The sequence below is a fragment of the Mandrillus leucophaeus genome, unplaced genomic scaffold (genome assembly GCF_000951045.1).
Source record: "Mandrillus leucophaeus isolate KB7577 unplaced genomic scaffold, Mleu.le_1.0 Scaffold866, whole genome shotgun sequence".
Lineage (NCBI taxonomy): Eukaryota > Metazoa > Chordata > Mammalia > Primates > Cercopithecidae > Mandrillus > Mandrillus leucophaeus.
The window spans coordinates 239,759-264,279 of NW_012109430.1; the positions used below are offsets into that span (position 1 = coordinate 239,759).

General features: G+C 49.2%; 1 protein-coding gene across 3 annotated transcripts; it reads right to left on the reverse strand.

Annotated features, from left to right (window-relative positions):
- Positions 1–1,887: 1,887 nt before the first annotated feature.
- Positions 1,888–23,443, reverse strand: ZIC4 (Zic family member 4). Of its 3 annotated transcripts, none has more exons than XM_011968926.1 (5): positions 22,314–23,443; positions 18,678–18,762; positions 11,700–12,317; positions 6,770–7,085; positions 1,888–4,693 (listed from the first exon to the last, which is right to left on the reverse strand). In XM_011968926.1, coding segments are annotated over exons 2-5 (1,005 nt in total). In that variant the 5' UTR covers positions 18,748–18,762; positions 22,314–23,443; the 3' UTR covers positions 1,888–4,692. The 3 variants fall into 3 exon arrangements, with proteins under 3 accessions (XP_011824316.1, XP_011824314.1, XP_011824317.1); XM_011968924.1 differs by lacking the exon at positions 22,314–23,443 and adding an exon at positions 19,912–20,231; XM_011968927.1 differs by lacking the exon at positions 11,700–12,317.
- Between the last annotated feature and the right edge of the window lie 1,078 nt (positions 23,444–24,521).

Here is a 24,521-nt window from a genome sequence, read left to right on the forward strand (position 1 = left end):
TCACCAGGCCAGCAGTTTCTACCTGGTGCTCTAATGAGGAATAGCGAAGAAGAGAGCAGGATGAAGTGGAGGGATCATTAGATGACTAAAGCGCACCCAAGCTTCTCTGAGCATTGTCAGTTCAGGGTGGGAGGTGGGTAACTTCCCCAGAGAGCAAGTGAGATAATTCTAGGGTGAGGCTAGCCAAGGGCACTTGGGGACCAGTAAATTCAACCCTCTGTCAAAGGTTACACTATTCAACTCTGCCAAACAATAATGACTCAAAGGAAATCTCAGCTCTCCTAGTGGCTGGGGCACTGAGGTGTCTAAGAGCACTTTCTCTTTCCTCTTCTACTGCCTCACAGTTCGAACTTGGAAGTTTTGAAGACAGGCCTTTCTTTCTCCAAAACCCTTTCACGGAATGTCAAGGACAGCGGAGCCTCCTGGGCACCCTGTCTTTTCTCTGCATTCTAGGGAATGATTCGGACCTCAATTCCTGAGTGCCCTCTCATGCAAGGCTTTCCTGGGAGGAATGGGAAGGTGTGGGTAGAAGGGCTGGGATTCTCTCTGGAGCCATGGGCAGGAACAGCTGTGAAGACTCCAGGCAGCAGGATTGAGCAGAGAGCTCCGAGCCCCAGAAAAGCCTTGACTGGAAGTCCCGAGTTCATTCCTAATCCCCACTTGCTCCTCACCACAATACTCAGTCGGTTAAAGGGCTTTAATGAGTGCTCTTTCTCAAAGAGGCCGGGTTGAGGAGAGGCCCCTCTAATCCGTCCCTGAGACGGAGGAAGGGGGCCCTTCCGCGAAAGGAACGGGAGGGGGCGCTAACTCCAGTGTTAACGCCCATGGACCTCCTTTCTCAGGGATGCCATTGACTTGGACACGTCTTGGTTTCCCCTCGTGTCCGCCTTTATCACACCAGTGCGTCTCACTCGCACCTTTGCGCGCTGGGGTCCTTTCTCCCAACGTTTTACCCAGGACTGCAGCCCTTGCCCTACGAATTGAGTCTACCAGGTGTTCTCTAAGGAGACCCAGCATTCCCACCCTAGGAGTCGTTGTCTTCCCACTCCATCCAGCCCCTTGCCCCAACCAAGCCCACGGGAACCAACTTCTCAGGAGTTAAAAAAGTGTCAGGCGAAAGCCTCCTGAGCGGTAGGTGCAGGGGCAACAAGGTATGCGGGTATCTAGAGGTCTAGTGGCCACACAGTGGAGGAAGGAAAATGGCTCTGGTGATTCATTTGAAATAAGTTTCCCAGTGGCTGGGCCAGGTAACCGTGGCGTGTATCAGATGCTGAAACTCACCAGATATCTCAATCGCGGCCCAGGAAAGTGTCATGTGGGCTGTAGCCCCTCAGTCTTCAGGCATAGAGACCTTCGCAGGTATCTGAAGGGAGCCTTGAGGTCTGAGCAATCACTTCTCCCAGATGGGGCAGAGTCCAACTAGGAAGATCTCTGTGGGCAACTGTGCCTGAGACACTCCACCAGCGCTTAGTCAGGTCTTAGAGCCGAACTGTCCTGTCTTTTTCTTTCCTTGTTTTCATTCCCACCAGCTACTGGACATTTCTCTGGGAATTCAGACGTGGTTTATTAGATGTTGCTCTGAGCTGGAAATGCAGAAAGGTAGCCTTTCCTGGCAGACACTGAGAGCATCCTTCCAACATTTTCCATTCTATAATGTATTAATAAATTGGTTGATGATGTCAGTGTCATTAGGGTGAAATTGGGATGAGAGAAGTCTTTCTCATAATGGCTTCTTTAGGGAGTCCCTCCTTTTTGCTGTCCTGAGACTAGGCCCCCAGAGATATTTGTGTGAATCAGTGAAAAAAGACTGAGGAGAGAATTAGAGGCTTCTGGAGGGCCTCAAATCTCTCCCAAGATGAAGAAACAATAACAGGACACCAGGATTCAAAAGAGGAAGGGAAACATCACATCATTTATTTCCAAAGAAAATAGCCAAATGGAGTGCCATGTACACAAAGGCCTTTGGAGGGAAAAGGAATCACAGATTTAATATCATTTACATTTACATATTTACAAGATCAAGCCATGGCTTTCAACTTTGTTGTTCATTCAACAATCACTTTCAGTCAAACAACTTTTTATTTTCAAGTTAGTTCATAATTTAACTGACACTAAGGAGACAGATGATAAATCACAAACAGTGTGGGTAGAGAGGGTACAAACAGTCTAAGGTTTCAGCCAGGCTTTTGTGTATATGTGAATTATGATTACAAAATGTTTGCCTGTCTGTATAATTCACATTCATTGCGATTATTACATTTTCTCATAAATTAGCAATATAAACAAACATATGGAGACCTCCAGTTAACAAATAAAATCAATATCAGAAACAACATTTTGCAGCAACTATAATAACAGCATGGGTTACAGCTCGGAAAACTTTACAAGTCATTTATTCAGCACACACAGTGTAGTGGGACCAGCACATCCTTATTTATTTAAACCACCTTTAAAACCACAACAGGAGTTTTGGGGAAACCTGAACTGGGTGAAAGTTTCTTTCTTGGGCACAATATAAAATGAACAACTGCACATGTGAATGAGGGGAAGGATGGGCATTTGCATGCATTTTCGATCACTATGTTGTAGACCAAATCTTCTAAGCTTCAACTGCCAAGATTCTGAAGGAAACAGGAAATTAATAAAACATCTCTCTCCTTCAGCTATTCTCCTTCTTATTAATGGCAGAAAGGGCTTGTTGATTGCTGCTAGTGAGAAGAAATACACAATGGGTCTATTTTTAGCAGAGGTGGCTTTGAAGGAGCAGGAGATATTAACAATTGCTTGGCTGCAATCTTAAGTTCCAAGGATCCTGGGCAAGAATATTAGCAGCTTGAGGGGTACCCGAAGGAACCCATCCAGGTGAACCAACTTGGGCTGATTGAGTGCAAGTCAGAGCAGAAGAAAGCAGACATACAATTATGGACTTAGGGTATGTATTCTGCTTGGACGCTCTCTGCATACTTTTCCTCATGTCCCAAAGCTTGTCCCGAGGGTACCCCAACTTCTGCATACTTCACCAGGCCAGGCCCTGACCCTGATGTCTAGGCATTGCTTTTGTTTATCCCTTAGCAAGACTTAGTCCTAAAGTTATGTATTGGTGCAGTGTGCGGATATTTTTTTAAAAGAAGTTTGATTTTTATCTCTTTAGAAACGGTTTGAAACTAACGGGGCAGAGGGAGTTTGACAGAGAGGAGAACAAATCGCTGACAAAGAACCTTTTACGTTTCATCAGCGTTGTTAGGACGACAAGCAGGAATGTCTCAGATAATAACTCCCACTTCAAAGATTTCTCAGCTCAATAGAAAGCGGACCATCCTTTTTATTCAACCACAAGGACTGGCACTAAAGAAGACTCCACTGTTTGATTTTTTTTTTTCACTGTGTTTATTTTTCCCCTATTCACTGGGGTACTTGGATAAAATAAACAACAAGACAATTAAGGGAACATGGACTTCTAACTTTCCTGCCATCTTCCCCATATCCCCTTGGCCTTGGGCTCTTGAGTTTGCATCTAGGACAAGTCCAGGCCTAAGGTACCACACACCCTGCCTTAGAAAGAAACAAGTTTGAGGGGCCGCAAGAGACTTATGGGATGGAGAGGAAGAAGAGTGGTAAGGAAAGCCAGAGTGGAAATGTCCCAAGGGCCACAGACTGAACTCCTCAGACTCCCCCAGGGTGGCTCCCTTCCCCACAAGTCCCCATTAAACTTAAGCCTCCATCCTACTCAAGAGTCAGAAAGGCGATTTGCACAAAACTGAGTTTGGAATGCTCATTTGTTAAGCTTCGGAGGCTGCTTTAAAATCTTTCACTCCTGATCCTGGAGCTCTTTGGTGCGCAGTCAAGATGCACAGAGTCCTTGTGCTCCTCCCTTTCCTGAAAGTGTCCCCTGCTCCAAAGCCTCCCACATCCGGGTGCAGGGTGAACCCCTAAACGCGGGCAAGTCGGGTTCTAGGAAGGAAGTATATACTGGAGAGCGCAGTGACAGTATTAAATGGCGTGAAAGCAAAGGTCAGCGCAAATGTATCTTAATAGAGTGTCTGTAGTGAAGTGTGCCGCCTTTGAAGCGGCCGCTCCCCGCGCGTATTTCCATGGCGAGCCTAACGCGGCATGCTGATGCACCGTCAAACTCACACTTTCAACCCCAAAACCCGACTCTTTGAACAACCCTAGCTTGATTAGACCTTTCTCCTTTTCTTTCCCCTCTTACAAACCATTTCCTCGCCTTTAGAAACTCGCCATCAAACCCAAATGCGCCCTCTGATCACCGCAGAAAGCAGAAACAAAGGGGGCTGAGCGGCGATTCAAGCGGCTCTTTTCTTCCTTCACATTATTATCCATTTTTATTATGATCGGGTACAAGTGCCCATTCGCGTGGGTTTTGTTTACCGGAAATTAAATGAAAATGATTTAGTCCGCGTCAAACAAAAATATATACTTGTATACACAAGAAAAAAGGTCTGTTAGACGTAAATATTATGTCCTTAATGAAAAGCCTGGACGGGCTCCAGGCTTGGCCTTTCAGGATTTCAGTGCGACTTGCCCATTGCCATAGAAATCCTAACTTACCATGAAGATGCACCGTGGCGAAGAAACACTGCTTTGTGCGCGGGCCCTTTGATGTAGCAGGCGCAAGATGCGGGGCGCTCAGCTGCGCGGAGCGAGATTACCTTGCGAGCAACGCAATGGACATCTGTAACAAGCAAATGAAAAATTAAAGGCGATTAGTGGCCGACCAAACATTTTTGTTTTGTTTCATTATTTTAGATTAGGATAGAAGGCAAAATGGGGGCGAGGGGCTTAGAAACAGAGGAGAAAGGAAGGAGTCCTACTTCAGGAAGGGGGACTTTTTAAACATAGGCAGAAGCAGTAAGTTCCGCAAATGCCCTCTGCACCTTAGTGGTGGGGTTGGCGTTTGACTATGGGAAAGAGTTGTTTGTTGCCAACTGCCCGCGCTGGGTCAGGCAGCCTCTGGGCCCTATTGTATTAGGGGGAGGCAGGAATTTCAGTCCCCCTTTCTCAAGGACGGATTCACTAAGGGTGTATTTGGAAGATGGCATTTTTTATTTGGAGTCAGGAAAATAGTTCCACTCCAGTTAGGACGTTATTTCATCTGATGAAAGTTGTGGGGACTGTGAGCAGGAGTGCTAATTGTCTAATGGTGTCTGAAGAGGAGAGAGCAGAAGAAAATTTATTAGTGGCAGGGCCAGGACTTGTTTGTTGGGCTCAGATTTTTAAATTGAGCTCTTTTGTGGGGCCCTCCCCAAAGAGAAAACCCACCTCCCTCCCCAACACACACACTGATTTTCAAATTCTTAGGGAACTGGGATGAATCTGCCATAGCTTTACTATTTTATTCTCTTTTACTTCTTCTTCAAATCGTAGCTAGGATTTTGGGGCAGCCCTATTCTCCCTGCAGAGGGGGGGAAGGGAGGGAAACAGGACCTGAGTTTTTTCCCTTTGGCAACAATTGCAAAGGTCTTTCTCGCCCCCTCCTTCAACATCTGGTTCTTTTTTTCTGCAGACTTCATACACAGCATATCAAATACACATTCCATCTAGACTCACTGGTTGTTTGCCTTTACAATATTTATTATTGTTGATCATTTCTCTAGTCTCTCCTACACTTTTTAAAAAATAAAACCAACATTGTGCAATTACTGACAAAGACCGTCACTGAATTGACGCGATTCACCCAGATACGGCCGCCTAGGTCAGGTCCCTCCACTTTAGAGGCCTCGACTCAGTGACGTCATCAGCTCGCTCTACACCCGGAGCCCAAGAACCTAGAAGACTTCACAGGCAACGCCTCTACAGGGGCTGGGGTGGGAAAAGGGCCCGGGGAGGCCTCACGGCATTGAATCCTGAAGCCTCTCTGGCGTTCCTTTGTCTGTATTTCTTGTTGTTTTGAATTGACTCGCCACCCCAAGTATACAATGTATATCGAGTCTGTGGACGACAGGCAGATATTTATCTGTGTGCCCAGGCCACTACATAGGGGTGGCAGCGTGTAACCACCACCCACACACCCCCTGCTGAAAAGACAATGAATCTCCCTTATCTCCTTTATAGAGGAGGTCGGAAAAATTAAGACTTGTGTATACTTTGTTTCAAAGGATACCTAGGGAAGGGGAAACCATAGGAAGGCAAAGAGGAAAGAAACTGGAGTCAAGAAAACGGCTCTGGAATTCCCTTTGCCGCCTTCTGTCGATCTGAACTTCCGAGGTTGGAATTAATGTGGGGGAGGGAAGTATTGGGAGGGGGGTGGGAGAGGCCCAGTTCTCGAGAAAATATTTCCCATCTTGCGAAGCATGCGGGAAATTTGTGGCTTTACTTTTGTCATCTGAAGTGGCCAGGATTGCACCTAAATTCTCCATTTTTTTTTTCCATCTCCCTGTCTCTTTTCACCCCTAACACTGGCTTTATGATAATCATGAAGGTGCGTGTAGGGGTAATGGTGCTGAGTGTGACTATAGAATAAATAGGGGGACCATATTTATCTTTTAAAATAATGGACATTATATTAGCGTATTCAGTGAGCTCTAGCAACTATTACAGGTGGCCGGCCTGCCTTCCTTCCTTCCGCCCTCTCCCTCTTCATGCCTCAGAAACGTGGCCTACTCTGCATCCGGTGTGTGCCGAAGCAGCAACCACAGAGGCAGCCCTAATACCGGAGGCGGCGGCGGCAGCAGCAGGGCCAGGTGGTAGCTCTTGGCTGAGGATCGCGGCGGGGGCAGCCGCGGTGGGGCCCAAGCCCTGACACACATACCATTCGCTCAAGTCGGCACTACGCGCCGCCACCGCCGCCGAGGAGGCCACCTGGGACTCGTGGCCGCAGTCTGACGAGGGCGACACGAGGGCAGACGGTGTAGCCGAATCGTAGCCAGAGCTGGGCGGCGGCGAGCGCCCGTGCACCTTCATGTGCTTACGCAGCGAGCTGGGGTGCGTGTAGCACTTGTCGCAGCCCCGCACCTTGCACGTGTATGGCTTGTCGCTAGTGTGCACGTGCGAATGCTTCTTGCGGTCGCTGCTGTTGGCGAAGCGCCGCTCACAGCCCTCGAACTCGCATCTGAAGGGCTTCTCGCCTGGCGGAGGCAACGCAGAGACATTAGTGCTCGCCACCCTCCCTCTCCCCCCAATTCGTCTCTCATTTTCTGGAAAAGAACTACAAAAGATTTTCAGAAATCTCTTTCCAGGTGCTCAGGTCGAGCACCCCTTTCCCTCGTGCAGAGAGCGCCCCCGGTGCACTCTCCTGAGCGCCTCCATCCCTCCCGTCTTCCTGGTCTGGGCTCAGGGGGAGGGTAGGGAGGAGGAGCGACAGTGACTCCATCTTAGTCGAGTTTTCATCCTCGAAAATCCTGATCCACTCTGATTGTTTCCTCCAAATTTTCTCCACTTGGAACCAGAAGCACCTCTGTTTGGAAATACATTAACGGAGGAGCTCACAATATAATTAACGGGGAAGCTCACATTTGCTCGATTTAAAGTTGCTGTTTCAGCCAAACGTCTCTGCCCCTACCCTGCCCAGCCTTTCATCGCCCCCCCCACCCCCAACTCCCATCCTGGCCCAAATTGTTTACTAAAGTAGGTTTTGCGCAAACGCCAAAGGGATGAAATAATTTAAGGATGCGCAGCCGATGCACATGATGTGTGCATAAAGTGGATTCGTGCTGCAGGGAAAGGTATTCTGAGCAATGATTCACTTCAGAGGAGATTTTTACAGGATGTGGCGCCCCCTCCCTCTTCCCTTCTACCCCCCGAGGGCAAACAGTTAGCAGCATTCTTCAAATCTTGCCTAAACCGTCCGGGATCCCTCCAGATACGCTCGCCAGCAATAATATTTTATTACGCTGCTCCAGAGGCCTCCCGGAGACCTTGCTGTGGGCAGCTGGCCCTCCCAGTCCGAACTGACTTGCGATGTCGACCAGTCTCCCTAGACCACCCCCACCTGGCTGTCGGGTCTCTCGGGCCTAAGACGAGGGGTTGGCGCAGTAGGGTCCGCACAGGCCGAGTGGGATCCGAGGTCTCTACCGCAACCACGCCCTTGAGCGCTGAGGCTTCGGGAAGAGAACAGCTGCAGCTGTCAGGGCAGGCCCGGCTCTGCAGACTGGAGGGCGACCGGGCGGCTGGGATAGGCCCGGGAGGGGCTGGGATCGGTGGCTGCGATGCCCTGTAGAGCCGAGGGAAGGCGCGAGTGCACGTTAGAGTGATAATATTGGCCGGACTGAGCCCCAATCGGGGAGCTCACGGCCACCTGAACTCGCTGACGTGTGGGAGAGGAAAGGATCCCGAGAATCCGGAAGCCTAGATTCCTGCCGGAGCTGCAAGTGTTGCGGAAATGGGGGAAGAAGGTTCCTGGGCGCTTTAAACAAATGGCTGCCTCCCAGCGCTCTGAGTTAAGGGACCGGCTACCTAGCGTCTAGCTGAGGAGGAAGACGCACAGTTGGAGAACTGCTGTCTTTGTAGTTGCTTCTCCCGCCGCATCCAGGAAAGACAGGCGCTTTCCTGGGGCTGGTTAGAACAAACAAAGCCCCAATTCCCGAGCCCTGTGGAGGCTCAGACAGAGAGGTTTGCGCACAATCCGCACTTCTGCGCAATCAGTGCCTCCTGAGCCCGGGTCTCCGGCACCACCTGGTTGCTGGATTCCCACCCTACAGGAGCACAGTTAGTACACTGAACCCTCTGGAAGGTGTTGGCACCTGCCATTTAGCGGAACACCGGCACCATTTTATGAAACAGTGAGAGAAAGATGCGGAATAAATCAGTGTTCCTATTTGCCCCTCGTTTTATCTCCTCTGATTCCTGCAGCATTTGCAAACCCAAACTTTCTTCCTTCTCTTTCAAAAACAAAACAAAACAAAACAAAAAAAACCTTACAAAAAAACCCGTACAATTCAGGGCCTGCAAAAGAGACCAAGGTTAGTTTGAGAAAACAGAGGTGAAATGGAATTTGAGGTTGGTGCCCCTCCCCAACAACCCCTCCCCGCCCCCGCGCCACAAAAATCCCGCCAAACGCTTATCCGATCTCGTGAGCGCCTCGCTGGACATTCACGTAAAACAAAAACAATTATTTCGCTCCAGACGAGGAGCAGAGGAGAAAACAGCAGTGCAATGAGTGATACCGGCAGCCGGGAAGTTCGCAGGCCCCTTGGAGGCCAGGTGAGGCTGCGCCCCAGCTTGCTCCGGAGCTGCAGGAGGCGCCCTGGTCTCCGCGCTTGACATCACCCCCGCCCCCCGCCAACTCCCGGCCTCCAGTCCTTCCCCCTCCCTCCAGCTCCCTGCACCGCGCCCTGGGTGGGTGGGTGAATGTGAAGAGGCAGCGTTGGGCTAGGCCCCTGCAGCCCGCTCGGAGCGTCCTAGGCCTGGGGCTGAGCTGTGAGAGACCCAGATTGCCATCCCAGAGGCTCCGTAGCCCGGAAAGGCCTCCTCTCCGACCCTGCGCCAGGTCCGCGGGACAAAGTTCGGAAGCTCGGGACAGCTGGGCCAGCGCCATTTTCTCGCACTTGTGGCTGGATCTGGTTGTCCCGGCGACTGCGCCCCGGCGCGGTCTCTTCTCCTCTACCTCGGATCCCCAGCACTGACTCGCCCTCAGACGCCAGGGAAGGTGTGACGAGCTCCCGGCCCCGGCCGAGGGGTCCCAGGAGAGAAGCTGGGTGGCGGTGGCCAGGCAGACCGCGGTAGCTGGCCTCGCCTCCCTCCTCGAGGCACCATTGTTCCGGGATCGCTGTGACCGCCGCAAAGTGAATGCTTTCGGTGCGGACAGTCGCCTTCAAAGCCAGGCCCAGGATTCAGGTCAGGGAGAATCTCAACTCCTGAGAAATTTGCTCCTGTTTGCCACTTCTGCGACTCGAGGAAATGAAACGCCATTAATATTTGAAAAGGCAATTATTTTCCTGTTGAATCGAGAACTGTCTTCATGAATAATTTGTACTGAGGTCTATTGCCATTTGAGAAACATTTTTTTTTCTCTCTCTCTCTCTCTATCTCACTCTCTCTCTCTCCTCTTTTTATTACTTAGGAGGCGGATTTGAGGGAAATGCTCGAGCAGGCCAGACTCTGTAGTTTGTTGTTGGTAGTGTGTGTTTTTGTTTGTTTGTTTTTGTTGTTCTCCCCCCCCCCCCCACCGGGAATGAATCAGGGGAGCCGAAAGAACGCACAAAATTCTGTCCTGAAAAGACGAAAACCTGAGCCAGCCGCGGCGCACTGAACTTGCTTCTCTGCTGTAGGTCGACTGTGCTAAGAATTTAACCATTTTCTGCTTCACAGACTTCAAACAGTGGGCCGGCAAAGAGCTGTAAAAGTTTGTTTGTTTTAAAAAACAACAACTCTGCCATTAAAGATGAGTTCCTTCTCCAGCTCAGGACTGCGAATCTACCTTCCGGGTGTCCGCCGCCAGCTCCCGGAGTAGCAGGCCTGGGACCAGGATTTGAGAGTGACCTACCGCCCCTTCCCGGAGCTAAAACTTCGGGTGAGGGGGTGAGATCCTTGCGACATTGTGGGAAACCCTGAGAAGAGCTCAGGGAAACTGTACACTTTCAGACACGCTTTAGAAATAAAGTGCCAGGTTCCAAGTGGACTTTGGTCTGGTCTCCGCGTGTGCCAGTGTCCGGGCCATGGACCTTCCCCGGGAAGGGAGAGTTTGGGGAGAAGACAGGCTTTAGCACAACTAGCCTTAGTCAGTTCTTTGACTCCAGCAATTGTCGACGTTCCAGCAAGAATAGGGGCGAGTAAGGTAAGGCACCGGGCAGTAGGAGAAGTGGGGCACCAAGCTGGAATTTATTTTATTTTCTCCTGTCCCCACTAGTCCCTTTCTCCTGCCCCCAAAATGGGGGAGGGGAGAAGATGTTGATTTCTTAAACTTCCAGGGAGGAGGAGCGAGAAAAGCCTAACTAAGGAGAGTACAAACAATGGCTGCTAAACTAATTAATGTAACTTCACAGGCTATCCTGAAAGTGTGAAAACTTTCTCCTTGCAGTTGCATTAATTAGAGATGCTCTGGCCAGAGGAGTTCAATTTTGCAGGCTCTTAAACGGGACTCCTTTTTTTCTGTTAACTAGAAATAGCAGATGTAGTTGACACATGTCCCCATTTCCCTTAACAACTTGGTAAATGATATTTAAGGTGGCTAGGTCCCGTTAGGTCTGTGCTAAAGCAAAAGTGAGGGTTCACCAAACATCCCTAGTGTCTGGCCACCAAGGCTCAAAAATAGGTACAAAGTTAGCCCATTCGACTCCCAACTCCTAAAGAAGGCTCCAGGGCCTGGTAAACCCTCAGACCAGGTGGGCCAGGTTATCAGGACGACAGGTGGAAGAGTTCTGCCCTGCAATTCCAAAGGGACCAGGAAAAAAGTTAGACAGCTGTTCTTATGTCTTTACGACTTTGGGGAACAATGCTGTTTTTAAATATCTCAAAATCAAACTCTTAAGCAGAGATCACATGTCTGCACACACAGGGTCTTAGGCACGTTCACCCTTGTCCCCCCAGAACGGAAATCCCGCACTATCCTTCCTACACACAGCCTCCGGAAACTTCTGTGATTCTAAGAATAGAAGCGCATAATTAATATTTTATGGCCTTGGCTCATGGTAACAACACCGAAACATCTTCCCCCTCCCCTCAGTTGGGACTTGAGGAAATCCAGACCCGAGGGCCTGCTTCCCCAGAGGGTCCGCACGCGACAGACAGCGCCGAATACTGACCTGTGTGAGTTCGTTTGTGTATTTTGAGATTTTCTGATCTAGCAAAGACCTTCCCACACCCCGGGAAAGGACAAGGGAAGGGCTTCTCGCCCGTGTGCACGCGGATGTGATTTACAAGTTTGTATTTGGCTTTGAAGGGCTTGCCCTGGCGCGGACACTCCTCCCAGAAGCAAATGTGGTTGGCCTGCTCCGGGCCGCCGACGTGCTCCACGGTGACGTGCGTGACCAGCTCGTGCATGGTGCTGAAAGTTTTGGAGCAGAGGCTCGGGGGCGCGGTGCCGTCGGCCGCCAGCCACTTGCAGATGAGCTCCTGTTTGATGGGCTGGCGCATGTAGCGGAAGAAAGCGCCAGGACCGTGGGGCGCAGCGAGGTTCACCGTCAGGTTCATGCCCCCGTAGCCATGTAGAGCTGCGGCAGCTGCCAGGGCGTCGCTGCGGGCCGCAGGCCCTGGCGGGAAGGGTTCTGGCCGCGCGTACATGTCTCCAGGGAGCCCCAGACGCAGGAGTCCATTCAAAGGATGGCTGGGGGAGGCCTGGGGAGGCTCCTCATGGAGGCCCGGGAACACCGAGGGGCTGGAGGCGGCGGCGAGCTGGGGGCCATGGTGTCCAGAGCTGCTACCTGTTGTCGAAACAAATAGCACGCATGAGAACCGGTGGGGTGGGCTGCGCGCTCTTCCCTGGGCCCCGGGGGGCAGGCCCAGCCCAGACGCACTACGGACTCTGCAGTCAGCCGTGGAACTCAGAGCCAGACCGCGCCAGCAGTGAACCCGGTGGACAGAGCAAGGCCAAACACCTCCGCCGCGGTTGGACCGGATTGCTGTTCGGCCAGGTCCCCTGCAGTGCCATGAGCTGGAGAGGGATGGTAGCCGCACAGTAGATGTAAGGGGTAATGGAAGGCGCAGGGCTGAGTCTGTGGGTTGCTGGGGGTTCTGCTCCAGAGGGGTAGGACCTGAGCCCCAAGCGCACTTTGGCAGCCAACACCCCGGGGCGCTCCGGGGCACGGTGCCCTGCCGGGGAGTGGAGGTGATAGAAATGATGGTGTTGGAGGTGGTGGTGGTTCGGAAGCGCCCCAGCCATATATATTTTCAGTGCCCCACTTGGCTAGGAGAGAGCGACCGGCTGCATGCCGGCCCAGGTTCCCCGGAGCTCCCTGTACCGGGCCACTAACACCACTGCCACCTGACAGTGGGGAGGGGAAAGGAAAACCACACAAAAAACTTCTGTAAAGTTTTTTCGTTCTTTCTTTCTTTCTTTCTCTCCTTCTTCTCAAGGTTTGGATTTGGGCGCGCCTACCCCCTTGGCTATTAATGCCTACGCGAAATCCTGCACACTACAGAAGTAGCAGCAGGGCGCGTTAGGAAGTCAATAGAGATTCAGGGCTGTGGCCGGGACCCACAGAGAGGAACAATTGCCTGGGTCGCCCATTGGCCAGCGGCTGGGTCCTACGTCAGTGATGACAGGTCCTGCCGCACGCGGACGGTCTCTCTCTCTCTCTCACTTCCTCGCTCCACCCCCAACCCCCTCACACACCTCTCCCTCAAACACACACCCTCCTTCCCTCCCTCACCCCACCCCCACAGCATCTCAAGCTTCTACTGCTCATGCGCTCTGACCTGGGCACAAATCCTTTTCTCTCCCCTTGAGCCTCCTCCCCCTCCTCTCCGGAAAGCTGAGTGCATCAGTTTTGACTCAGGACTCCTGGAAGTACTCGGGACTGGGTTATGCCACCCTTCACCACAACTTTGGGGAGGGAGCATTGCGCTGCGCCTAAAGTCCTCTCGGGACCTCAGTCGGGGCTGATGGCTAGCATAGTGTGCGCAGAGATGGCAGTCTGGTTGGGCAGTTTGTCCCTGTAGACTGCAAGAGGAGGGGGTCGGGATCGAAGGACCAAAGGAAACTGCTGACTCGGGGGCCAGGAGCTGAGAAACTCCTAGGCTAGCAGTCGTTGAGCCTAATTTTATTTTTTGGCTTTCTCAGAAATGTCTCGTTTCCCTCATCTTTCGGGTTCTTTTCGTCTCTCTTATTTTCCCCAAACCCTCTACCTCACTTCGTCTTCCTTGCTTCTCCCCTCCCCCTCTCTTTCCTCTATACTCTCTTCCCATTTAGCCCTGCAGGCCCCTCCTCCCCGGTGTTGGAGAGCTCAAAGACGCGCGATACCCAAGGATCTGGCCCTTACCAGGGACAGGATTAAGCGGGAAGTGGTGACGGCCTGGAAAGGCTGGGCTCGAACCCATGCCTTCCTGAAAGGACCCGCCCCGCCACAAGTCACACCCACCGGCGGGCCGGCTTTCCAAAGAAACAAAGGAGTCGGGCGTGCATCCAGGAGAAACAGGTTTTCGCTCCGGAATCTCCCTGGGCCAATCAGGGATGCTGAGCGCTATACCCTGCAGTCGTAAGGAGCCTCTGGGAAAGGGGATTTAAGGGTGACTTCCACTTTCAGCTTCGGCTACTTGTTGCCTGCGGTCCAAGCTGCCTCTGCTTCCTCCTAGCTCGTCTTAGGCCTCTCTAGAGAGTGCACGCCGCGTTTCCCCGTTCAGGCTCTGAGAGAGCCTGCAGGCTGCCTCCCACAAGATGCCCTCCAGTGCTAGGGGGGCCACTTTGGTGCGATGGGGGTCGATCGGTTGAAAAAAACTTAAGTTCTGGCCCAGTCGAGTGTGGCAAAAGCCGAGAGGCGGGGGATTGGGGGGCTTTGGGGGCAGGAGGGTGTCCTTTGTCTGAGCGGACCGGCTAAGGTCAGCTGCGTCGTCCGGGGATTTAAAGGGCTGCTGGCCCGGACTCCTACCTTGTCGCTGCAGCCGAAAATGCCAGCCTAAGTGCTTGGACTTCCCTGGCGGCCATAAATAGTGCCCCCCAAACAGAGAAAGGCTTGTATTTTTAAGAAAAGTTTTAAAGATTGAGTAAAATATCCCATACCCCTTAGCAGAGGCTAGAAGTTCCGGCAGATTACCAGCAACGCTGAATAGAAATGGAATGAATTGCCCCTCCCCCTATCCCCAGCACCAAGGACTATTCTTTTACATTTCCTGGTTGGTAAATAAGGGTTAAAAAAAATTTTTTTTTAAATAATTAACTGATGTATAACAGTTGGCAGATTCTTTGAGACCTTCATTTAATACATTGTTCCTCCCCTGGGTGCACTTTAGGGAGGGATTAACTTCCACAACAATTTCTCTCCACTTAGACACGTCCAAGTCTTTCTGCTCCTCCTACAGGAAGAGCTTAGATAACTCTACCAATAGATACTCTGTCAGTATTAAAAACAAAACAAAACAAAAAACAGAAGAGTATTTGACTGCCAGACCCCCACTCCCTACTCTCAAAACCAAGGGCTTCCACACAGCAGTTTTGAGACCAGACTCTCAGAATATGCCTCCCTGGCTTTCACCTTCTCTCATGGTTTACTCCTCCACCAACAGCCACCAAGTCTCTGATCCTTCCCCTGTCTTCCCTTCATCCAAGCAGTGGTGTGGCCAGGTTTCCAGCGAAAGGTTTCCACATCTCAATGAGTCATTTCACATCTCCCCACCTCACAGGTGTATGTTGAATGATGCAATTGTCTAGGCAACTCTGGACTGAACCCATGAAGGGCTCCAAAAAGCAAAACAAAAGCCAGAGTGTGTTCTTCTCTGAAACTCCTTGCCCAGCTGTTTTTACTATCCACATCGTAACACCGAATGTATTCAGCTTCTGTGGTATTTAGGTTTAAGTGCAGGGGCACTTCTGCAATTGTCTGGCAATTAAAATATTTTTTCTTCCCTGGAACCTAGGTAATCTACAACTAACAATTCAGAATGTTCGTCAAACTCATTCACTTTAGCTTTAAGACTCTGATTTGCACAAACATGGATTTTTTTCTTTCTTTCTTTTTTTTAGAGAGAGTCTCGCTCTGTCACCCAGGCTGCAGTGCAATGGCATGATCTCGGCTCACTGTAACCTCTGCCTCCCAGGTTCAAGTGATTATTCCACCTCAGCCTCCCAAGTAGCTGGGATTACAGGCACCCAACATCATGCCCAGCTAATTTTTGTATTTTTAGTAGACACGGGGTTTCACTATGTTAGCCAGGCTGGTCTTGAATTCTTGACCTCAGGTGATCTGCCCGCTTCGGCCTCCCAAAGTGCTGGGATTACAGGTGTGAGCCACTGCACCCACCGGATTTCTTAATATATACACTGTGACCCCACCTCCATCAAAAGCTTTGAATAACAGTATGGACAGACAGGAGAAGAAGGGATTTTGGTTGTTTGAGGCTGTGGAACCCTTAGGAAGCTTGGTGAGTCTGTTGAACTCCTAATAGTCCAGTATTTGCTGCACATATTCATCATAGAAGAAAACACTAACTTTCTAATAGAAGGTTGTGAAAATAAAGATGCGTTTTTTTCTCATTCAAGTTTATGGGCCCTCTGGAGTTCTAACCACTGACTCTCTGGACTCCAGGGATAAGAAACAGAGGTTTTATACACATAGTCTGCTAGCATACTACACACTCTCTGTTAGTCACTTTGCCTTTGAAAAGCTTTGAACTTGTGTATGACTTTTTTGTGCCAGCAGCAAAAGGGCAAACATATCTGATTCAGCCAAAATCATGGAGAGTAGGCTGGCCCCATGGAGCTCCTTCCCAGATGCAGCTTTCTCTTGAAAGCTGAAAACATCTGGACCTATTTTGGGTAGCTGCTTCTTGCTTGAGTAGCCAGGGGTCAGTAGGCCTGCAGGTCACTGAGATTGCCTGATCTTTGGAAGTTCCTTAGAGGCATATGGTCTATATCTTGGTTGGCTAAACCCAGCAACGGGACCAGACATTATCCTAGAAGGGCATTTCCCCAGAGACAGCAATAAGGGAAAACCAATTGTACAACTAATATTTACAGACAAGGAACTTTGGGCAATTACATAAGGGTCTTCAAGGTCTATCTTTGAAATAAGCTCCAAAGCAGTATCCAGTTAAAGGTGATAGGGCATCAACATCTGAGAGGCAGAGTGTAGTCTTTAGAGAGATTATTTTGAGTCTTCCAGAGCCTGGGAAGCAGGGAACCCAGGCTACAGATATCATCAATTGAGCAGGCTAAGGAATGGTGTCTCCTCAGTGGTCTTCAGATTTTTTTTTTTTTCCAGAAACATCTCACTATACATGTCCCCAACACCCAATGCTTGACTGACACATTCTATTCCTACCCATGCCTGAAGCTATAGCATTGTTAAGTCTACTCTTCTGTTTCATTTGTAGAGAAAAAGAATATCTCACAACCCACAGATCTTTAGCAGATGTCAAAATGAAGCACTGGGAGCTTGTTTTCATGGGGACCTATTTGGAGCGTATTCCATCACTAGACCCCAAATATCTCTCAGTCTTCAGAGCCTCTGCAAACCAGTGCCCAGAATCATGCCCTAAGCACTTTTGCTCACCCTACCCAGACAAATATAATGGCATAAACAAGTGATTTCCTAGTTCTACTTTCTAGAAATAGAACATTCGGTGGCCCTAGCATCTGCCAGAGCTCCTTAAATCGCTGGTTTGAATGTCTGATCTCACTCTCTTGCAAAGGAAAAAAAAAAAAAAGGAGGATATTTCAAATCAACAGCTCGGCTATTTTTCCATTTTAATGTTTTAAGCAATGCTAAATTAAATGATGATTATTAGTTGTAAGTTATGCCCAGATCAGCAGCTGGGCCCTACTCAGCTGAGGGCCACTGTATAGAACCTGGCTAGAAACAAGTCTTGTCATTTAAATGTTCTGCATCTGAATCAATTGTCACTTGTTCAGTTCTTTCTTCCCTGTTTCTGTCCAGTTGCAATCCTAAACAGAGGTAAATTTCTTTAAAGACTAGTCACAGACAGACTTCAAGATTCCTACAGAGGGAGGTTGTCTCTATTTTTATGCAAAGAAATAACTTAAGCCCCAGGAGCCCATCCATATTTCTAAGCCCAAATTGTGCAAAGGAGATGAGATCTATTAGGATTTTGGCAATAAAGGAGGATATTCTTCTCCTCTGCTATGGAAATTTGAGTTTTAAACATCATTAATGGAACTGAGTATGGAAGAAAATATGCTTGGATTGGCTTTAATTTCCAAGCAAGGATTCTACAAAGCATCCTGTGACAAAAGCTTAGGAAACATTGCTTTTGGATCTTCCAAAACAGCATTAAAGAATCGAAATAACTGAATTTACATAATAATTCATACCTCTCTTGAGACTTTTGCCATCAAATCATCCCCAAATAATATAGAGAGCCATTTCCTGAGTTGTCTATTTGACTTTGGTTAAGAAGGTTCCTTTGCCTACCAATGAGGGAACATCTTTGGAGGCAACCATCAGCTAGTGATATAGTTGAAATGAGGAAAACTAGACGCCTGGAAGGGAAAACACCCAACCCTAAATCATATGCTTATTCTAAATGGAATATTAAATTAAATTCTTCACAATGAAGGTATTCCTGACAGAGCAGCTGTCAGTCACTCCCTGGTCAGACACCACATTGTGGGAACCTCGTCGCTACCACATTGCACAAGACTGGTATCCCTGGTAAAGATGATGTATATCATGTAAACCCCATCATCCAGATCAAAGTCTGCTTCTTTCATGGAAGCCAATACATGTCAAACCTCATTCCAATCAAATTGTCTGGAAATGAATTCAAGATGAATATGTCATAGAATAACGTGACAGTGGAATTGCAGAAGGTCAGGGGTGGTTGTTTCAATGAGAGAATCGTCAAATATTAATTCTGGAACGTCCAGATGAGTAGGCATTGAGGGGGATTAGCCGGCTGCTGGTGGGACGTTATGTCATTGATTTGTGTGCAAATGTATTGAACACCAAGGTGTTCTAAGTTTCATTTGAACTCAAGAAACTCGACCCAAACTCTCAACCCAACATAAACGAAAGACAAAACAAAACTTCCTACTTAAAAAAAAAAAAAAGAAAAGAAAGAAGAAGAAAAGAAACTAGCAAACCAATATTCAAAGGAGGATTTTAACTTACTTGACTCTTTCAGAGTGTTTCGGTAAAGCCGTAATCGTTTCCTCATCACCAAGGATGTCTTGTATCTCATTTTCTGACTTTGAGCCTGTTTGGGAAGAAAAGAGTGACAGTCACTAGTTAAACAATTTTATACATCTGTGTGGCAACATTCTGTGGCTTGAATGTATGAACGAAAGAAGGTGTTGATCTGAAGATCCTTCGGTCTTTCTTTGATCATTTTCAAATTTTGAAGCTAAAGAAAAGGATTCTGCCGGGAACTGCCCATTTTGCAAAATAATGTATCTTTGGTGATAAAAACATTGAAAAATTATAATTTCCCAGCTAGGTTTTTATTTGAAACTCCTTTCTTGTTCTGCCTTGCAATCAGAAGTAAGCTCTCTTTTAGTCAGTGCTCAAAAATCTGTAGCTTCTCGAATTTGAATTAATTGTATAAGAAATCTTATTATTTTTCTGAAGTTTATTAACTGAAATTTAGTGAGGTGTGGTGGGGAGAGTCTACTGAACTCTGAGGTTAGCAGTTAAAATTTGATTTATAACTGTTGGAACCAAGAAGAGAGGAATGTCTTTGCAGGTTTTCAAATCCTGCTTTGCCTGTGGTGGTGCAGAATTCCTTAGCCTCACATTTCCCACACCCCAGACCCATTTGGGATTCATCACCGGTTGACTTTTTAAAGTTAATATAAAATTTGTCAGATTAAAAAGGTATAATTTTAATCATTTGGTTCAAATCATCCACATTTCATATTTGAGAAGGGTAAAAATAACACCTCCCATAAGATGTACACATTACTTATCAGATTCACTTTGCAGTTAAAACTACCAAGCCATTGGCCGCCTTAAATACTTAAAGCCATCCTGAGGACCTCTGCATCCTGTCAGGCAAGACTGAGGCAGTTGAGCAGCCAAACAGAAGCATCTACCCGGCCCCCACCCTCAATTTGGCCTAGAAAGAAAAACAGTCATTGAAAAGGTCTCAGGCTGGACAAACACAGCAAGTCCTCTGTCAATGGGGATGTCTGCCCACAGAACAAGCAGTTGTTTAACTTGTTGAACCACAGGCCAAATCCAAGTGGGACTCTGTTATCTTAAAGGGTATCCAGTTCTCTGTGCACAAAGATCTCTCTCTCTCTCCCCCTCAACCTCCAACAAGAATTCCAACTAGCTTGGCAGCTTTTACCTTTCTATCTCCCCTCTTTTCTAGGTCCAGGCCTGGGAGGCAGGGGGGTAGACTCACCTTTTCCCAGAGGGTATTATTATTTTCAATTATTTCTAACCAAAAGGCATTCTTCCCCAAAGGTAATAAGCTCCTTCCAGTGCAAATCAGGAAAGAAAGGAGGCCTAACTTTGCATTCCTACAGAAGGGCGGCATGCTGGGCGTCCTCGCTCTGAAATTTCCTCATGGCAGGATGTCTGGCATGGAGAAGTCCTGGTTGGTTGGCAACAATAGAATTTACTCTTTTGCTTCTGGGGGAAATGGGTGTGAGGTTCCCTAGAGATCTCTGTCCACCCATAAGGCTGCTCCAACCCAACTTCTAAGAGGTATGGATCACTTCTGCTCCAGGTCTTGTCAGCCTTTTGTGCACTGCAGACCCATAGACACGTAAACAAATGTTGCAGAGGTCGGGCTAGGGCAGGCAACTGGGACCTTAGGAGTCTCTCTGTAGCATTTCCATCACCCAGCCTACACAGGGAACCAGGGTAAACATCTCCTTTCGTGCAAACTCTGACACCGCTTAGCAAACAAGCCAGTCATCTTGCTGAAGGAGAGGTGAGAAAATTTGGGAGCAATCCTGAGGCCCCTGGACCTGAGGTCTCAAACAACCACGGAATATAGAAACTCAGTTTCGTTTTCCCCAAAGGCTTGCTCCCCACGTCAACCACGGCCTCCTAATTACCAGTCCATAGCACATCCTGGAGACTTTTTGGAATCTGCCCTTCTGCCCCCACCTTGAGAAGAGGAACTGGTGCCTGGGAGCTCCAGTGATTGATAGTGCCGGAGGAGAGCCAAAAAGGTGGGACAGTGGGTAGGTGCAAAAAGCACCATTTTTATTTGGGGGAGCCTCGGAAGCTGCAAGTTGTGGGGCCGACCTAGCCGGCGCAGGACTACCCAAGGTCAGAGGTCAGCTGCAGTTAGAGACTTCAGTTCCCGAGCTGCTGCTTACTGATTAGCCGGCAGCGGGAAAGGCATGCCCACCTCTCCGCTGTAACTTGTCGCTGGCGGGCGCAGAGCAAAAACCCTGAAAGCTGGCTGGGAGCTCCAAGCCAGAGAGGAAACTGACCTCGGCCTTTGCCCACTGCCTGATTTCCCCATCTGCACCCCGCACCTTCCTGGCTTCCCTCCATTCGACCCTCAAGCGCCAGGAGTTTGCTGAGACTGGATTGTGCAGGGGCTTTTACTCATTCTCCTATTCTCTAGAGGGAGAAGCTTGGGTTTCCCAGCTCAGGGCTGAAGTAAGTGTGGGCAGCCTCCGGGTGCCCAGAATAGAGTTTGTATCAGTAGATCACCTGCAGGATCAGGCTTGGCATTTAGCCCTCCTTTTGAATCACCCCTCCCCCAACCTGCAGGCGGGTAAGATAGGAGAAAGAAGAGCGGGGTGCAGTGGTGTGGGTCGCTGCCAGGCCAATACTGTCGGAAAGCGGGGAAAACATAACCTTGGAATCCAAAGAGAGTTTCCTGAAGACGGTGACGGTCGAAGTGCAACCCTCCAAAGTCTCCCCGCTTTCCTAAGACTTTGCAATGGGCCATCCATCAGCCCCAACTTTCAGGTCCAACCTTTGAGCCAGTCCTAGCTTTCTTTCACAGCTCAGCTCTGTTTCCTCCTCACTTGCCCCTAATTTCCAATGTCCCTGGGCCTAGACTAGGGGCCAGAATCCTAGGAGCTGCGGCCTGCTCCCCAGAGAGCTAGTTGCTGCTCTTGTTCGCACTGGAGATAAAGAAAGCCAAGTCCCGAACCCACTGCTGGCCGCGCGCAGAGAGCAGATCCCAGCAGTCAGCTTCCTGAGGCAGGACCAGGATGAGGGAGGGCTAGGAGCCGCCCGGAGGTGACTCAGGCGGCATCTGCCGTCAGGTTGGGGCGGAGAAGTTCCGTCGTCTTGCTGCCATCTGGGCTAACTTGGCTCTTTGACCCTGGAGAGGGGAAGCAGAGACCCTCCTAGCCATCCCCTTGGGGGCAGAGCAGAGATACCGCCTGTAAAGCCCCCCTCCCGGCACCCGCCTTGTTCATTTTTCGCGAGGGAAGCTCTGGGCCACGACTTCCATTCTTGTGCCCACGGTGGGGCACCCAGGCAATTTACAAGGAGAGAAGGGAAGACAGGCAGGCAACAAACTGCTCCTGGTTCCTGTACCAGTGGGAGCCCCATTTGTCCCCCTTTTCACTCCTCCTGGGAAGAAGGGATGGACTCATCCTCGGCGCTGCCCCTTTGCAGAAGGGCCCCCCTCCTCCCCTCATTGTCAGTGGGGTGGGGCCTGTATCCACGGTTGTGGGTGGGGGATGAAGGAGGAGATGGGGCAGAAAGACTGGCTGGGCCTCTTCCCCCACTGGGGTTTGGGTGCCAGTGGCCCGCTTGAGGGCACTTGCTACCCGGTCGCTGGAGGTACAGGTCTCATCTGTCTGCCCCCTGGACTCACGCACTTACCCCACTCCACCTGTTGCCAGGATCGCCTCATTTCTGCACATCATTTCGGGGTGGCTGAGAGGGGACCACAAACCCCTCCAAGCCTCTCTTTTGTGGTTCCAGCGAGGCGGTCATCCTTCATTTCTCCTTTTCCAGCTTTCGGGAAGCAGTTAGGGAATGTATGATGAAGCAGAAATGAGCCGTCAGGATGATATTTTAATGGCTTATATGTCACGTTGGTGCATGTGGCTTTGAACTGGAGCCGCTCGCGTTTCCTGCAGAGAGCGCCGCAAATCCCACTTGATAACTTCTACAACCCACAACTTTTTTTTTTTTTTTCTCACATTCACTCTTACCCCTGTGTATTTGGATGTGTTTCCTAAAAATATCCTCTTGTAAACGTCCCCGTTGGATTTTCCACAGACTGGAGAGGAGAAGACTGACTTTTCTTTTTTGAAGAATTATTTTCCCTCTCCCCCTCCCAACAGCTACCCTTCCCCCTTAGGTCCCCTCCCTTGTTGTGTGTGTGTGTGCGCGCGCGCGCGTGTGTTTCCTGAAAGGCGGACGAGGTGGGTTCAATATATGTTCTCCCTAGTGAGAGGAATACAGCCTCTAGAGAAAACTTCTTGCAGATGAGGTTTTCTCAACTCCAGGGGAAGTAGGATCCAACTTCCCCTTGTAGGTAGAAAGACTTAGTTGCTCCGATATATCTTTTTTTTTTTTTTTTTTCTAACGAAGTGTATAATAATTTTTGAAAATGCCTCAGTCCTTTCCTTACCTCCACTCCTCATTCCATTCCACTCAAAGTTGGTGGGAAATGCTGGGCTGCTAGACTCAGACTTGTTGATGGGAACAGGACAATTTTTTTTTTTTTTTCTCGAATTTCTATTTCCCAGCACAAGCACAAATGCTCAGTCAGGTCCCTTCAGGCACCGGGAAATCATCTCGGATACCCAAGCCGACTTTTGAGCAAGCACAGCCCATGGAAAGGGCAGTCCGGCCGGCCAGCCCCAAGCGAGAATCTAGTCGGTGAGAAGACCAGAAAACCAGAAAGGCGAGGAGCGGCGGACGCTGACCCTGCCTTCCTCCAGCCGGTGCAGTCAGCGCTGGCGTCAGGGCAAAAAATATATTCATTTTCATTTTCCTCTCGCTGGGGCACTGGTGAGTTTCCTAACCGGGCCGCCTGTGAAAGGATGAGTTGAGGTTTCTTTGTCTGGAAAAAGAGTTTAGGGCTTTGATTCAGCTGCAAAGAAGCCAAATGAAGTTAGAAACAAAGGGTAAATTGAAGGATTCCGACTCTTGGCTTTTTGTGTTTTCCTTACTAGAAAATAATTAGACCTAATGAATATGCAGACGCTTCAGCTAAACCCTCGGCCAGGACTGTTGGGTTTTAAACAGAGCTGCGGAGAAATGCAACCTTCATCCCCACAACCCCCCGCATCCGCGTGCATTTTTTGAAATGCATAAATGTTGCTCGGCTTAATTGATTGAGTCACAGGGATTTTTTTTTTTTCCTGCTTTTAAGTACCATACTCCCCTACCTTTCAACAATCATTTTAATATATAGTCAATGGCTCTTTGTGGAAGGGACAAAAAGAAACTACGCGCAGTTGTTGAATAGACTTTGCGCTAGGCAAAGACAGGTTAATCGAGGGCCGCATCGCGAAAACAAGCGAGTGTTGTATGTTTGCACTGAATCCAAATGTCTGCATTTTCCTAACTAAATCAAAGGGAGTGTTATTTCTTTTTCTGCTCACTCATCTGAAGGTAAGTAAATTTTCTCTGGCGATCAAAAGCCTGGTCGGCAACAAAGACCGCGCCCGCTTTTTCCACCGTCCTGGTGTGGCGAGTTGCGGAATTTCAATAACTGTGACAAGGGTGACTGATTTGTGAACTAGAAAAGGTTTGAATGTCACAAAATTTACATTGGTCCTATCTACTGGGGATTTAAATACCAAAAAAGTATTCGGGGATCTCTAGGGAGCTTTGGGCAGCCCAAGGGAACAATGGCGCATTGGGAAATTTACAGTTTTACCTGAATGAAAGGGGCCCAAGTAGGGAACAGGAGTGAGGAGAGACAGGGTTAGCGGGGGCAGTCGAAGGAGACAACGGAAAGGGAGAAAAGAGAAAAATAATGCAAGACAGGGAAAAAGTAAAGGAAACTGACAACAACATTTCAAATTTGCCATTAAAAAACTCAAACCTCAATAACCTGGGAACTTAAGCGTT